Source organism: Thermobia domestica, chromosome 7 (assembly GCF_964235325.1).
Source record: "Thermobia domestica chromosome 7, izTheDome1.hap1.1, whole genome shotgun sequence".
NCBI lineage: Eukaryota > Metazoa > Arthropoda > Insecta > Zygentoma > Lepismatidae > Thermobia > Thermobia domestica.
In genome coordinates, this window is record NC_137460.1 from 12,457,322 (window position 1) to 12,475,435 (window position 18,114).

At 36.6% G+C, this 18,114-nt stretch overlaps 1 protein-coding gene across 1 annotated transcript in view; it reads right to left on the reverse strand.

Moving 5' to 3' along the window:
* LOC145689861 (discoidin domain-containing receptor 2-like) overlaps positions 1-18,114 on the reverse strand; it is a 563,912-nt gene that overhangs the window by 46,270 nt on the left and 499,528 nt on the right. The window contains exon 12 of the mRNA XM_081764129.1: positions 3,381-3,631. Coding sequence (XP_081620255.1) covers positions 3,381-3,631 — 251 coding nt within the window. The remainder of the gene's footprint in view (positions 1-3,380; positions 3,632-18,114) is intronic.

Sequence of the window (18,114 nt, forward strand, 5' to 3'; positions counted from 1 at the left end):
AGCTTGGCACATCCATCACGCGCTTGCTTCGCATTTGGTCCAAACACAGCATTCTTCTGGTTTCGTGTGACTTTCCGCTCTTCCCAAAGTCAAGAATCCCAGTAAAAGGGGCCCGTTTTAATTCTATAGAAGACATTACGTGGAATATGAAAGATCCCAACTCAACTTCGTTCCCCCCCTCCCAAAAAAAAAAAAAAAAAAACGCTTTGTAGAAATATTTTCAACAATGACAGGATTGCTAGGATAAATATGTAATTTTAGCGGAATTACTTAGAAGGATATTAGATACACTATGGCACTTGAATAAATGTATTTTTGCTGATCGAAAGTTTCCTTGTCACCTAAGCCAGTTGAATTTTCCGCTTGAAGAAACTAAACGGTGAGTGAATGGTAGCAGGATAATAGTATAAATTTCTTTCCTTTGTAGGAGTAGGTACAGCTATGTAGAATAAATTAGAGTTCAGAATCGACTCCCATTACCGATTTATTATAAAAATCTTCTAATATAGTACAACAGTGTTTACAAGAATACTACAATACAACTTTCTCTAATGCGACGCAGAGTAAAGGTAGCTCAAGACTTTACGGCCTTAGGACAGGATCTCTACAGAGCTTCGGGATATTTAGTAGAATGGTGTAGGAAACTCCAATAGTCCAAAGTAAGCAGTGAGGGGGCTATGAGTCACAGAGTCCAGAATCAGGCTAAGCGGCTGAAGTTGGAACCCCGACAAAGCTCCGTGCAAGCTAAGCACAGTGATGTAGGAAACCCCAGTGCTCCGAAGCAAGCAGTGAGGGAATTAAGAGGCACACAGGCTAGAAGCAGGCTAAGCGGCTGAAGTTGGAACCCCGACAGAGCTCCGTGCAAGCTAAGCACAGTGATGTAGGAAACCCCAGTGCTCCGAAGCAAGCAGTGAGGGAATTAAGAGACACACAGGCTAGAAGCAGGCTAAGCGGCTGAAGTTGGAACCCCGACAGAGCTCCGTGCAAGCTAAGCAGAGTGATGTAGGAAACCCCAGTGCTCCGAAGCAAGCAGTGAGGGAATTAAGAGACACACAGGCTAGAATCAGGCTAAGCGGCTGAAGTTTGAACCCCGACAGAGCTCCGTGCAAGCTAAGCACAGTGATGTAGGAAACCCCAGTGCTCCGAAGCAAGCAGTGAGGGAATTAAGAGACACACAGGCTAGAATCAGGCTAAGCGGCTGAAGTTGGAACCCCGACAGAGCTCCGTGCAAGCTAAGCACAGTGATGTAGGAAACCCCAGTGCCCCGAAGCAAGCGGTGAGGGAATTAAGAGGCACACAGGCTAGAAGCAGGCTAAGCGGCTGAAGTTGGAACCCCGACAGAGCTCCGTGCAAGCTAAGCACAGTGATGTAGGAAACCCCAGTGCTCCGAAGCAAGCAGTGAGGGAATTAAGAGGCACACAGGCTAGAAGCAGGCTAAGCGGCTGAAGTTGGAACCCCGACAGAGCTCCGTGCAAGCTAAGAAGAGTGATGTAGGAAACCCCAGTGCTCCGAAGCAAGCAGTGAGGGAATTAAGAGGCACACAGGCTAGAAGCAGGCTAAGCGGCTGAAGTTTGAACCCCGACAGAGCTCCGTGCAAGCTAAGCACAGTGATGTAGGAAACCCCAGTGCTCCGAAGCAAGCAGTGAGGGAATTAAGAGACACACAGGCTAGAATCAGGCTAAGCGGCTGAAGTTGGAACCCCGACAGAGCTCCGTGCAAGCTAAGCACAGTGATGTAGGAAACCCCAGTGCCCCGAAGCAAGCGGTGAGGGAATTAAGAGGCACACAGGCTAGAATCAGGCTAAGCGGCTGAAGTTGGAACCCCGACAGAGCTCCGTGCAAGCTAAGCAGAGTGATGTAGGAAACCCCAGTGCTCCGAAGCAAGCAGTGAGGGAATTAAGAGGCACACAGGCTAGAAGCAGGCTAAGCAACTGAGGTTGGCATTCCGACAGAGCTCCGTGCAAGCTAAGGCGGGAGCAAGGGAAACCTAGAGTTTTGAAGCAAACTAGAAGCTTTTAGGTTGGGTTTCTCTTAGAGGAGGGGAGACCAATTGCAGACTGGTGCTTGTCCGTTGAATCCTCTTCGTTATATAGGCGCTCCGAGTGGCGGTGGCGCTGCTGCTCCCTTGTCGTCATGTGACTCGTAGGTGGTCCGTCGTCTGCTTCTGTAGTTAGCAAAACACGGTGTGTAGTACTCCGTCGTAAATACATGTGGTTGTTGTTTGCAAACAGAACGTGTAATGTTTATAAACATAAGGACGTGGTATTACCTGGCCAGCGAACGAGTGCGGAGTTCTTTTTGTCCTGTTCGTAATAAACCACTTCACGCATATGCTCCAGTCAGGGGCGGATCCAGGGGGGCGATCGGGGCGATTGCCTCCCTAGAATAGGATATTTTTTAATTTTAAACATAAAACCTAGGAATTTTCACCTTTGTATTATAAATGTAAAATACTGTAAAACCTAAAATAGGTAGGCCTTACTTTTTTTGTTTTACGTTGCAGAAGTCAAATAATAAACTGCAAGAAATTACTTACATTGGCGTTCTTGTTCAAAAAAATGTCCACCTTCGAAATGCAGTGGCCATTTCTGTTCTAGAAATTGCAGACAATAGCTACTTCTTCTTTTCTAAAGTTGTTTTACTTTTTTTTTTTTTTTTTTTTTTTTTTTTGCAATGTACTCTTACCTTGATTTGACTTCGAACGACCACTCCCCAAACATTCAGCCTGGATCTGCCTCTGGCTCAAGTTAAGACAAATAGGTTCAAAAGTCATTGAAGTTATTTGCAGAACATCTTAAGTAACAAGCAAAAACCATCAACGAAAAATATAACTCTATATTAACTTGCCAACAAACTAACGAGAACAGTGTTTTACAGGTTGCTCCTGTTTTATAACGACGTCGAATAAAACGTAATCAATTTTTATACAATCTTTTTAATACACGGTAGAATCTCACTGAATTGTCAATTGTGCTGTGTTCTTCTTAAATTGGTAATTTCCATTCATATACCACCATTCACAATACATCTGCATTATTGCAGGAATGGTTCACTACAATAACATAACTTACGGCGTTCTTTATTAAGCGGAAAGAGATTAGGCTATGCATAACATCTAAACTGTAACTTTTAAAAACCGTTGGATACACTGCAGAGTGAAACTCCCCACTCCCCTGTCTCACCGCGCTTGCCAAGAAACTGATGTAAACACAACAGCAGCGCCATCCTCCCAAAACCGCACTGCTACCTGGTCAGGTAATACATTGCAATAGAAACAGATTATAGACCGCACAGTTCTTTAGGTTGAAATAAATCTTTTAAATAAAAAAGATAAAAATAATAAATAAATAAATAAATAAATAAATAGTTGTGTACACTCACCCGCTGCTTTTCTCGTGGAGCTGTGTGATACTTCTTTCTTCCTGGTGACGAAGAATCATATGACGGGACACGAGTGAAATAGTCACTCATATTGACGATCTCAGATCTCGTGGTCACTACCGGTGTACTCTGAAGGCTTCGGAATTGAATCGGGGAAATTCGATTCGATTTTGTTTCCGGGGTCAAATCACAGTCAGATACTGGCAAAGGTGGAGGCGGAGGAGGTGGGGGAGATATACTGTCATCAGAAGCTGAAAAAGATAAAGCGACATATTAATTAGGTCAATGTAAAGGTATTAACTCAACGTGGATTTTTAATTAAATAAGACATAAGTAAATTTGCAAAATTCATTGAAATAGATATATACAGAAATATTGGAAATGCAGTAAAATCTCTATAATTCAGTGGAAATGCAGTAAAATCTCTATAATTCAGTGGAAATGCTGTAAATTCTCTATAATTCAGTGAAAATGCAGTAAAATCTCTATAATTCAGTGGAAATGCTGTAAATTCTCTATAATTCAGTGAAAATGCAGTAAAATCTCTATAATTCAGTGGAAATGCTGTAAATTCTCTATAATTCAGTGGAAATGCAGTAAAATCTCTATAATTCAGTGGAAATGCTGTAAATTCTCTATAATTCAGTGGAAATGCAGTAAAATCTCTATAATTCAGTGGAAATGCTGTAAATTCTCTATAATTCAGTGAAAATGCAGTAAAATCTCTATAATTCAGTGGAAATGCTGTAAATTCTCTATAATTCAGTGGAAATGCAGTAAAATCTCTATAATTCAGTGGAAATGCTGTAAATTCTCTATAATTCAGTGAAAATGCAGTAAATTCTCTATAATTCAGTGGAAATGCTGTAAATTCTCTATAATTCAGTGAAAATGCTGTAAATTCTCTATAATTCAGTGGAAATGCAGTAAAATCTCTATAATTCAGTGGAAATGCTGTAAATTCTCTATAATTCAGTGGAAATGCAGTAAAATCTCTATAATTCAGTGGAAATGCTGTAAATTCTCTATAATTCAGTGGAAATGCAGTAAAATCTCTATAATTCAGTGGAAATGCTGTAAATTCTCTATAATTCAGTGGAAATGCAGTAAAATCTCTATAATTCAGTGGAAATGCTGTAAATTCTCTATAATTCAGTGAAAATGCAGTAAAATCTCTATAATTCAGTGGAAATGCTGTAAATTCTCTATAATTCAGTGGAAATGCAGTAAAATCTCTATAATTCAGTGGAAATGCTGTAAATTCTCTATAATTCAGTGGAAATGCAGTAAAATCTCTATAATTCAGTGGAAATGCTGTAAATTCTCTATAATTCAGTGAAAATGCAGTAAATTCTCTATAATTCAGTGGAAATGCTGTAAATTCTCTATAATTCAGTGAAAATGCAGTAAATTCTCTATAATTCAGTGGAAATGCAGTAAAATCTCTATAATTCAGTGGAAATGCTGTAAATTCTCTATAATTCAGTGGAAATGCAGTAAAATCTCTATAATTCAGTGGAAATGCTGTAAATTCTCTATAATTCAGTGGAAATGCAGTAAAATCTCTATAATTCAGTGGAAATGCTGTAAATTCTCTATAATTCAGTGAAAATGCAGTAAAATCTCTATAATTCAGTGGAAATGCTGTAAATTCTCTATAATTCAGTGAAAATGCTGTAAATTCTCTATAATTCAGTGGAAATGCTGTAAATTCTCTATAATTCAGTGAAAATGCAGTAAATTCTCTATAATTCAGTGAAAATGCTGTAAATTCTCTATAATTCAGTGGAAATGCTGTAAATTCTCTATAATTCAGTGGAAATGCTGTAAATTCTCTATAATTCAGTGAAAATGCTGTAAATTCTCTATAATTCAGTGGAAATGCTGTAAATTCTCTATAATTCAGTGGAAATGCTGTAAATTCTCTATAATTCAGTGGAAATGCTGTAAATTCTCTATAATTCAGTGGAAATGCTGTAAATTCTCTATAATTCAGTGAAAATGCAGTAAATTCTCTATAATTCAGTGGAAATGCTGTAAATTCTCTATAATTCAGTGGAAATGCTGTAAATTCTCTATAATTCAGTGAAAATGCTGTAAATTCTCTATAATTCAGTGGAAATGCTGTAAATTCTCTATAATTCAGTGGAAATGCTGTAAATTCTCTATAATTCAGTGAAAATGCTGTAAATTCTCTATAATTCAGTGGAAATGCAGTAAATTCTCTATAATTCAGTGAAAATGCTGTAAATTCTCTATAATTCAGTGGAAATGCTGTAAATTCTCTATAATTCAGTGGAAATGCTGTAAATTCTCTATAATTCAGTGAAAATGCTGTAAATTCTCTATAATTCAGTGGAAATGCTGTAAATTCTCTATAATTCAGTGGAAATGCTGTAAATTCTCTATAATTCAGTGAAAATGCAGTAAAATCTCTATAATTCAGTGGAAATGCTGTAAATTCTCTATAATTCAGTGAAAATGCAGTAAAATCTCTATAATTCAGTGGAAATGCTGTAAATTCTCTATAATTCAGTGGAAATGCAGTAAAATCTCTATAATTCAGTGGAAATGCTGTAAATTCTCTATAATTCAGTGGAAATGCAGTAAAATCTCTATAATTCAGTGGAAATGCTGTAAATTCTCTATAATTCAGTGAATATGCTGTAAATTCTCTATAATTCAGTGGAAATGATGTAAATTCTCTATATGCGCTATGCCGGTCGCTGCTGTTAATCCAGTATTTTCTGATGAGCTTTTTACGAATGTTAAGGGTGAAATACGTTATTGTAGGTTTTGTACATTACTATAAACTAGGGTGGAGTGAAAAGAGGCCATTTTTTTCGAAATTAGATTTTGGATAGGGGGCAAAAGTTGCATCATATTATAGTACTTTACCATGGAAAATTTCAATTCTCTAAAATAATTTTTAGCCGGGGAGCAATGGGCCTTAAGTTTGATAGATTATGCAAATAAGTGAAAAGAGGCCATTTTAAAAAAAATCTAAATTCGAATTTGGATATGGGGCAAAAGTTGCATTATATCGTAGACTTTATCATGGAAAATTTCAATTCTCTAAAATATCTTTAGCCGGGGCCTTAAGTTTCGTAGATTTTGTAAACAAATACATGTTTGTTGTGTATTGTGTAATTATTAGACAGCTCTTCACTTGAAGTAGACTAATTTGAGGGTGTTAAGATTCGTTATCGTGACGAGTTGAATTTCTAAAGCTACCGAAGTTCATATTCTATGTTACAGGCTATATCAAACCAGAATTCACCACTAAGAGGTGTCTGCCGTCGAGTTCAATCCCATCCACCCGCCAACATTAGATTGAATGTTTCATAAGTTTCTTTCACGTCTTCCTGCAAAAATACTGCGACTTTGTCCCAAAAGTAGGCATGTATTTTCTCGAGTCAATTTAGGAACGAATAAAGAAATCTCTCTCTCGTGCCCCACATACTGAAAGAAGTTTCACTAATTATTTTCACTAATCTTTCCACTACTTGGGTATGACATTTGAACTTAGGGATATCAACACATGTATTTTCTGAAGTGCGATTTTTTTTTTTTTTTTTTTTTTTTTTTTGCAATTTTTCATCTGTCTCATGAATCAATATTAGCGTTCTGTTATGTTACACTCATTCCATTTTATCATTTCTGTGCAATTATTAGTCTCGATGTTTAATACTGGCACTTCGAAGGAACGAATTTCAGAAGATTTACACTGCTTTCTGGATTGAAATATTTTATCAGCAGCAAGGATTCGTGTAGTTGATCTGTCGACACCAATCATGGCAATGAGAATATTTTAAGGATTCGCACAGAATGCGTTTCTGGCAATTACTTTATTGACTGGAGTCTTGTATGGTTCTTCCAAACATCGCGAAAGTTCTATGGTCAGGAACAAATGTTTAGCTCCGTATTTGACAAGAGGTTTCAGTTTGATGTTGAACCACACTGGTGCATATACTTTTACCACGAACTTTGATAGAGTTTTGAGCTCTGAAATATTTAGCATTGATATATATAGACGCAAAAGTCTGTAAGCCACTGTTAACCAGCGAACATGTCCAAGTTTCCCAGGTTTCTTAATCTGCTAGGCTTTTATCACAGCCCCCTCTTACAACAGATTGGAGTATTTCATACAAGTATCTTTTGATCATGCATATTTAGGAGTGTAGGAGATTCTGAAGAAATCTTTTCGGAGCCGTACACTGAATTTTTTTCACAATGCACAAACGATCTACCAATAGAGCTAAAGAAAGTGTAAGGGCCAATACTTACACCATCGATTTCTTTTAGTAAATGACGAAGAGGTAGTTCAATGAAATGCAATAATCATATGCACCACTGCAGGGGCCTCCCTAAATGGTTTTCGAGCACTCTAATCACTCCTCCTTTTAAACCAAGATTAATATTAGTGCCATCACAGCCGATAGTTACCACATCTGATAGGTCCACATTATTTTCTTGTAATTCGCGGCAGATGAAACTAGCAATATTCTTTGCTGATCCGGTCAAAGAGGCATAGCCGAGAAATTTGACACCCGGTTCTTCACGGATGCAATAATGTTCTTCCATCTTCATATCTCTGACTTCCGGACATCGTGAGCGTTTGATCTTTCTTCCAATCAAAATAGATGGCACAAGGTTTCACTTTATTAACAGTCTCTTAGTTCTTACACTTATACCATTTTTCACAACCTGTCTTTGAATTTCACTTCAGTCAATTGTTTTGCGACTGCTCTAGACTCGCATATTAAAAATCTTCCAAAACCACAGTAGCAATTGCTGCAATTTTTCTTCTAGGCATGCCGATTTTTTCCTTCACTTTTGCTAATGTTGGGAGGAATTTTCTCATTTGCGTGCATCCAATCTGTGCTTGCTCTCTTGTCTTCTTCAAAAGATATTTCCAACTAAAATATGATCTCCTCCGGTTTCAATGTGTTCTTTATTGCCTTCTTATCTTGTTTCCGAAGATGACAAGTAGTCTGAAGATTTGATAATGTAACTAGTAGAGTATAATACTCTGTTGAAAGCTTCACCGTAAGATCGCTTTTTGGCTTTCCTTCCTTCTCTTTTCTTGAATGTCTTTGTCCAAGTAATATAAATAATACCGAATATCATTTTTTTTACTCACCATCCAGCGACACAACTGGACTAGTTATCGTCCGGGGCAAGAACTCGTCTTAGCGCCCCCCCCCCGACCAACCAAACCAAAAGGCTCCCCAACTAAACCTGATATTGTCATCAGACAGTAGTTCTCCTATTCCATTCTTTCCTCAAGTGGTAAAGCTTGATTTCGAAATTCTAGTACAAATTTTAATTTTTAGTAAAATATAAAACACTAAACCACTTTGTAACTGATTAATAAATAATGTGAGAGTAGCATGTCTGACACATTCTTATAGTCTTAACGAAATAACTGCAAATCGCAATGTTTCTGGAATTATATCGGGATGTAGATATGTGTAGAATGAATCAGCAGTCTTTTGCTTTAAAATAGAATAGTTAATTATGAAAATCAATCAAGCTGTTGTCTCCAGTATACTCGAACATTTTACAAATCTCTTAAATCAACGTAAGTTGAATGAAAACACAAAAAGCTGGAACTAAAATTTAACCTTGCGGGCTCTTTTGGCTGCAAAGGTTTTTATAATGTCCTCAAAACATAGCTTTGAAGCTAACTTATGCCCTATGGACATGATCCTAAGGTTGGTGAGTCGTTGTTGTCCTGTTAAGTTTCTGAAGTATTTTTCATAATATTTAGTTTGCTAAAACTCCTTTCCTTGCTTTATAGTGAAAATAATTATTTGCCCAGGTTTGCGTCCCCCCCCCCAATTCGGCGGTCGGGCCACAAGCCCCGTTTCCCTTTAGTTACGTCACTGTCACCACCAACCAAACTATTGTACTATTAACAATACTGTCAAAAGTTCATTGTAGGATATCAGAAGACTTATTAAATAGCAAAAAGCTTCTTTATGACAAACTCGCAAAATGCTTATAGTTGATCACTTTTCGTCTTATTATTCCCAAGTTTCAGGACCATTGCGGCCCCGCTAAAAATAAATTTAGAGAATTAAAAATTCATGTTGTTATCTATTGACAAAGGATGCATCTTTTGCCCTCTGTCCACAATACAAATTAAAGTATACTTTCCGAGAAGATTTGCTAAATAGTTACATAGTAAACGAAAATTTATTTGCAAAATCTCAAATTTAGAGCCCCTTGCACCCCGGCTAAAAATTATTTTTAGAGAATTGAAATTTTCTATGGTAAAGTACTACGATATGAGGCAATTTTTCCCACCTATCCAAATTCGAATTTCAAAAAAAAAAAAAAAAAAAAAAAAAAATCGCCCGACCCTGCTATATACACAGCTTACATGTAGCCAAAAAATGACACCCACCAATACAATTACAAGTTTGTAATGGCCCTATAAACAAAATTTCATACAGATATGTTTGTTCGAATCCAAACTCTTCCCTTGTGAATAGTACTCTTCATTGAGAATCTACGTTTTCCTTCACTCTGTCATTGTTTACTTGAGGTTGAGTTTTCAACTTATGACCTAGATTTGCAGAGCTAGAGTTCGCATGCGTTACCGACCTTGTGGATTTTGGATTCTGGGTTCCTTAAAGGGCCGTTGTGTTTTATAGTTTGGAAGACAAGTTCTTGGTTGATGATGATCCTAGGGAGTAGATAGTAGCTACTTGCTTTGAAATGGGAGGGGGGGGAGAGGAGAAGTTGCTCATGCTTGCACGCTGTTTACTTTTCATGCACGTTTGTGGCATGTAATATAGGTCTTGTTGTTCTTTGCCACAGTGGTAACAGACTCTTGTTTCGACACTGCTGGGCGCGGTGTCCGTGCTTGTACAGTTTCAGGACGTGAGCGGGCGAGGGGCGCTTCTTCTATGATGTAGTGCTTGTAGTTGAAGATGACCCCTTTATGGATCATTTGGGCTACTTCTTAGAGGATATGAAAGAACACACGTAGGAAATGGGCTAGTCCTCTTGACCATGTAATTCTGCAAGCGTTATGGAATGTCACATGAAGGAATTGAAGACTTGCAGTGCCCATGTGATAACACAGGAAAATGTGGTTTTATAGTCTTCTTGCGTGACTGTGAAGTCACTGGGAGAGATGTTTTCTGTTTTCGAGACTTGTTTCTTTGAATTGTATTCATCTGCAGAAATTCAATGTCTCCGAAGGAAATAAAATGTTGGATTGTTAAAATGTTCGACGGCTTTACTTAATATTACTTTTAATTTTTCTACAAATTATTCTCAAAGATTGTCAAGATTGATTGTTAAGATGTTAAAATTCCAGACACTTGTGTTTGTCCGTCCGTCCCAGGGACAAATGAATCTCTAGAACTGGTCAATGTCGTACAGTCGTTTCGAAATAATGCCTCATTTTTTCCCATGGAAACTAATGGAGATACATAAATAACAACAGCACAGCTAAACAGAGCAATATTTCAGCTACTGACTGTCATTTTTCCACATAGTTCCCACCATTCGTTCTGCACTTTTGCCAACGATGAACCAGAGCCTGCATGCCGTGCTTGTATAAATCGGAACCAGCTGAGGTTAACCACTTCCTTATAGCTTTGACAACAGCTTCCGAGTCTTGCTTTCCAGAAAATTGTCATGTTCAGCTTCGTATTGGTCCAGCAGATCCCGACAAATTTCCCGCTGAGTTTTGTGTTCTTCTGTAAGCATCCACGGCACAAATCTCCGCACAGACTTTGCGATAACCAAGATGTTCCGGCAGTTTATCCAAGGCGATACACCTGACATTCAGCTTTGTTCACAATTCTCTGGTCGTTATCCGGCGATCAGCACGGATGAGTTGATCAAGACACTCTTTATTGTGAGGGATGACAGCTCTGCAGGGTCGACCCTACCATGGCTTGTCATGAACACCCTTTTAACCACCTTGAAAATGCCGCACCCATCGCCTCACATTGTTCGGTCTATTGTATCATCTCCATAAACCTTTACCAAGCGTGGATGGATTTCAATCGACGCAATTATTTCAGCAGTGACGAATTCAATTACACATCGTTGTTTTATACGAACGTCCATATCAGGCTCTATTTTGGAACACTCCTATGCTGGCGCCAACTACCGTAGAACAATATGACCAGCTGCAAATAAAAGAGGAAGGTTCAAGCATTAGCACTACACTGACGACATCTGGCACGAACATACAAAGTCAACAGAAAAAAGTAGGAGGCGTTAATTTCGAAACGACCCTCGTATTATCATCAATTTGAGACAGAATGTAAAGGGTCAGAAGTTAGGAATTGAGTTCAGTCACGGACGTGGTTTTCGAACCTGAAGTGGCAGAAATTAACCATTTCCGGTTTAACGTTGATCACGAAACAGCAAATGTGGTAATAGGTAGGAAGAAATGATTTTCTGAAATTAAGCGTCCCAAGAACATCTTCTGTTTCCACTATGCTCTCTCTGCTAAAACCGGAAATGGTAGAAATCAACTACATTTCCGGTTTCAAGATTAATTAAAAAAATATCACACCAAACAGGTTGTACATATGTTATTGTTACTTGTTAAGAGAGGGAACCAACTGGTCAGGACATTGTGAAGGCGCATGATGGAAAGAAAAGGAAAGCAAAAGATGGAGGGATAAAGAATTCTAAAGTGATAGTGACTATTAAATTGTATACTACATCAAAATGAAGATTTATACTGATAAGTGTGGTGCATATATGCTTCTACATTTGCAGCATGTAACCTTCTTATGATCGAAAATCTATGAATAATAATTGTTCTCTACGTTCATTTCGCTATTTAGCTAGATATAATACATAAGCATCCTCAGGACTAATTCATACAGGAAACTTTTACTACAAGTGAATTTTTACAGCAATTTATTTTATTGCTTTTAAATTCATAATTATGATAAACAGGAGTTACTTTACGCAAAAAAGTGACTGAAGACTTTCTAAATGTGGGTGTGGAAAAAAATGGAGAGAATTAGCTGGGTCAAGCAGAAAAAGAAATGTGAGGAGGAGAATAGAACAATTTTTAAATATTATTAAGAAGAAGAGACACTGGTTATTTGCTAAGAAGGAACTGTATCACGAGGGACGTGCTAGAGCGTAAAGTGGCAGGAAAAAGAGGGAGGAGACGAAGGAAACTACAATTTGATGGACGATATCAAAACAGAAAAATCGTACGTGAAGGTGAAGAAGTTAGCTGAAGAGCGTGGAGCGCGAAGTTTCTCAGTTGCGGCAAATGATCTGGCAATAATGGCAAAATATTTATGACGATGATGATGATGATGATGATGAAGAAGAAGATGATGATGATAAGTAGTTACTGTAAAAACGTTTTACATGTATAATATGCACTTCATATGCTAATATCTGCTGGAGAGGCTAGTAGTGTGAGTATACGGACAATCCCTGAGAACAATTTTAAAATTAGGACAACATCTGAGAAGAAATTCTCTTATTAGGAATAAGACGCAATGCATATTCTAGACAAAGATACAGGGAAAAGATCAATTCTTGCTGAAGAGTTCAATTCTTACACTAAGAGAATAGCAGAGAACTCTAATAATTCTCAATTTGTAGCACTTGACTTGCATCTAAATTTGCAGCAAGATTCTAAATTTATGAAGAAGTTTCTAAATTTGCAGCAAGGTTCTAAATTTGTAAGGAAGTTTTTGAATTTGTAGCAAGGTTCTAAATTTGTAAGGAAGTTTCTGAATTTGTAGCAAGGTTCTAAATTTGTAAGGAAGTTTCTAATTTTGCGGTAAGATTCGAATTTGCTAAAATTCGTTAAATTTACATTCAAGGTTCTAAAGTTATAGAGATGTTTTGAATTTCGTAACAAAGTTCTAAATTTGTACCATGATTCTAAATTTGTAAGAAAGATTTTAAACTTGCAATGAAGTTTATTAATTTATTAAAAATACTTTAAATTTATCAGTAAAGCTTATAAATTTGTAGCAAGTTTGTACCTTTGTGAGAAATTTTAAATTTTACAAAAAAGTTTTTACACATGTAGCAAGTTTTTTTTTAAATTGTAAGAAGTTTTGCTAATTTTTAAGAAAGCTTTCTAATTGTAAGAAACTTTCCACAATTGTAAATAAGCTATTACATTTATAAGAAGCTTCTAAATTTGTAAGGCAATCTTCTGAATTTGAAAGCAAGTATTTAAATTTCCAATGAAGATGCAAAATTTATGAGGAAGGTGGCAAAACAGTAATAATAATCATAATGATAATGATGATAGTGATAAATATTATTAAATTAAGTGGCCATACAGTAGACTCTCAACTATCTGGCCTAGCTAAAAAAAAATAGGATTTTTTTAAAGGTCTATTCTACTTTGAATGCCTTCATAAAGACACGACTTTCAAAAAGCATTGCAAACAAAAACGTGTCACGAAATATCTTATAAAATCTTATCTCCCATTCGGATGAGTTCAAAATGATTGAAGGAACACTGCATTACATTATTCAGCAGGAAGAAGCGGCGTCAGGATGCCATTTGTTTGCGTAAGTGGAGAGACATTGCGTCACGGAAGGGAGCTATTAGGCGAGAAATAGTTACAAAGTGCGATCAAAAATAAGGTGAATAATTTTATTAGAAATAAAGTAATAAATCTACATGGAATTTGATTTGGTCTACTTCAAAGTACTGTAATCGGCTACCAATGCACTTATCACCAACGTTGAATCATTTGTGGAAGCATTTGTGGAAGGGCGTTCAGCTATTCTGTCATAGCCTTCTCAATGACACGAATTGGGTCCAAATATTTTCCTTTAACCACTGTTTTAATTTTTCGAAAGAGTCAGAAGACGCGTCATGTTATATCTGGAGAAAATGATGGATGTGGACAGACAGGATTATTATCTCAGTCAAAAACTTCCCTAATAGCATGTAGAGATGCAAAAAAGCCGGCTTTTTTGAATCGATGGTTTTTTTCACATAAAAAGCCGGCTTTTTTGGGAAAAAACGAGAATTTTGGAAATTTTGGCTTTTTTCAACTTCATGATTTTTCTATCTAAATAGCTTTCTTATAGTATATTATATAGTTAGATAAGAATTCCATGACCTGAATGTGATATTTCGCTCTGAAATTCACCATCAAGATGGATGGAGCACATGTTTTACGAATTAAAGCTAACATGAAGAATGTAGTATTTGAGGGTAATTTTAGAGGCTATTTAACTTTATTTTAACTTTTGAGTTATCGACATCTTTTTTCTTCTCTAGTTTGTCATCCGTGTTTCATTTCTAAGAGCTTTTAGTACTCTAGCTTCTAGCGCAAAAGTTAAACTTGCCCGTTTTCCTATTTATCCGTCAAAGCGTACGTTTTTCAATATATCCGTCAAGCCGTACTTCCATATTTCTGTTATACTGTAGCTGTGAAGTGATTTAGCAATAATTTTCCGGACACAACCGTGAATACCAATTTATACAAATAATCAGTAGCGGATTTAGAAAAGTACTTTAGGAGGGTTTTTTCTGATTGTTTCGTTTCCTAAAAAGTCCTAATTTTATTTGGGAAGTGCTTGAAGTTTATGAGTACAGGCATAACTAATATTTCGTTTCGTTTATATGTTTAGCAATAATCTTCCGGATACAACTTTAAAAATCATTTTATACTGAGAATCAGTGGCGGATTTAGAAAAGTATTTTGGGAAGGGTTTCTTACTAATGTTTAGTTTTTTTAAACATTCGTAATTTTTATTTGACGGGAGCTTAAAGTTTATGAGTAAAGGCATAAATAATAGATATTTCGTTTGTTGCAGACATTCCGCAACTTTGGGGAACGGGCTTCAGTCCGAAAGACCGCCCCCCTAACCTTCGCAAAACCGTCACTGCTGGTAATTAGTAATAATAACGATTTAAAAACAATAAAAAAGGAAGTCGCCCAACTCACAGTACACGCACTATTTCTACATTCACAGATGGAATGAAGAAAAGCTTTGTCAGAATGGTCGAATGCTGGTTGAATCCCGGACTTCCCGATAGAAGCGCAAAAGCTAATCACTCAGTCATGTTTGTTGTGCAGTTGTATTTAGCTTAACTTAAATATATTCCGTAGTCTTTTTTTTTTTTTTGGGGGGGGGGGAGAGTTCCGTAATGATATGTTGAATCCCTCTTGTTAAAAATTCAGAAAACTTGAGGATTGGGTAAACTGTGATGGTGGTTCTATAAAACTTAACTGTAGAATTTCAAGAATATACAGAACCAAAAGCTCTAGATGTGCAGTCTTTAAGTGTATCATATAAATCTAAGTATTTCTCTTATGTTTTATTTTTAATTTTATTTTGTTTCAAAAAGAGGGTATGGAATATTTTGAAGTAAAAATACTACATACTATTTTGCTAGTTATTTGTGTATTCTTTAAAAAGAGGTGTTTACTTTTAGGGTTGGCTGATTTACACCAACTTTTTTTTTTTTTTTTTTTTTTTTAATAACTGGTTTAAACCACAAAAATAAAAAGAATGAAAAATGCGAATCGTGTGAACTTCATGGTAACATTTCCAGATATCAAACCACCTGCAATAGTTTTATTTCCCTTTCACCTTTTAATCAAGGTGTCCCATGTTCAATTCTCGGTCGAACCACAATCCTTCTTTCATGCGTAACCCAAGTAGCGGTTCGGATGTCAGTTTAAGCGAAAGTCTTCTCCTTGATAACCTTGGTATTTCGTAAGGATGTTAAGCCTAAATATACGAAACAAACCAAATTATATATTTCTACATGCCTAAATGCGTGTTGTTTTATAAAGAAGCCAATATTGCTTAAATATATTGATAGAAATTGGCAAAATTTATCGATTGCCTACGTAGCTTCCAACATTAGCTTGGATTGGACTTTCAATGATATCTACGTACCGGTACTAAATTTGTAATTTAATACCTCAGTTTTAGCGTACTGATTATGGTACGTTGACTTTAAATTTTACATGCAAAGCAATAACTGGATTTTCCCGTTATTGTCTTACATTTCAAGTAATGACGGGATTTTCCCAATGGCTAGGGCGGGAGATTCTCAACTTAAGAAATTTACTGACCTCACTTCTTTAAGCTTATGGGAGTTCTTCCGGCATAACCCCGCTGTTGCATAATAACATCAAGGCGAAACAAACTTAGGCTATTTCTGTGAATATGTAATATAAATACATAAAGCAAAAAATCTAAGTCAAAAAAGCCTGGTTTAAACCAAAAAAGCCTGGTTTAAACATCCCCCAAAAAACGGGTTTTTGGCATTTTCAAAAACAACCACGGTTCTTGCCAATTCTGCTTACTTTTGTATATAGGAGGTTAAAAAATTCTTATTATATACATTGGTTAATCCTGTGGAATTCATAATGTAAATATGTTGAAGAAAAATTGTTTGAAATATTTTTTCGAAATTCATAGTTTATTTTCGATGTTTTATATTATTATCAGCATCAACCACTAATTAAATTATTTTTTGTGTTATAGAGAAGCGATACAAAGTCTGTTTTATCAATTTAAAGCAGTATTTTGAAAAAAGCCCAAAATTTCCGAAGGAAAAAAGCAAAGCAGAAAAAACCGAGTTTTTTTTCCAAAAAAGCCGGTTTTTTTCCGAGCCCTTGCATCTCTAATAGCATGTTAGTTTGCAGCAAGTCTTTCACAATATTTGATTTTAACTTGCTAGACTTTCCGTGCACTGTACACCTGCTGCAGGCCTTTTGAAAGAGTTACCCGCAAATGTCGTAATTTGATTTTCACTTGCTAGATTTTACTTGCCTCGGAGGCTTGCTGGAACTTTGTAGCAAGTGTGTCAGTTCTTGTTTCTACCAACAGGTGGCACAAAAGTCTAACCTTAGAAATCTCCCCGCCAGGCCGGCATTTGTAGTAGGTGCGAAATGTATGAAGCATTAAAACAAGTGGATAATTAAGAAAATTACGTAAGCATCCAGTATGTAGAGATAATATATATTTTAAACGAGTGTATTGTTTGACAAAGTTGTTAAGAAAAATATACTGTGTGTATGTTCGTATACAGTAAATGTTCGGTTTGTAAAAGCCATGCAATGCAATGCAAGCATATACTTGCAGAAGACTTACTACACTCACATGCTGAATACTTGCTGTAGACTTGCAATGCAAGTATATACTCGCAGAAGACTTACTGCAAACTTGCTGTAGACTTGCAGTGCAAGTGATATCCTTGTAGAGATTTGCATCAAACCTGCACTAGCTTGCTGTGCACTTGCAGTAGGCTTGTTGTGCAAGTAAACCCCTTGCAGAAACTTGCTTTGCAAACTTAACATACACTTGCACTACAGACGTGCTGCAAGTTCGAAGAGCGTCAACTAGGAAGTTTGCATTAAACTTACATCAAACTTGCAGACTTGCGTCACAAGTCTGCTGCAAGTTTACCAGACTTGAGTTGCAAATCTGCTGCAAGTTTGTTGCAAGACATTTTTGCTATCTGGGTTCTGTTCTTCAGTCAAAAGTCGAGAACAAATTTCGCACTCACTGTTCTCATTTCAAAACCAGTGTTTAAAATGCTTTGTAACGACCTGTATGAGATGTTTAGTTCTTTGGAAAGCTCTTGAATAGTTATTATCCTGTTTGGACGAACAATTTTTGCCACTTTTATTTTCACGTTTTCTTAAGTTTTTGAGTCTTGATGAACATCCCGAATGTTGCTCCTCTTCTACCGACTCATTTCCGTTTTTAAATCGATCCTACCACTTATAAA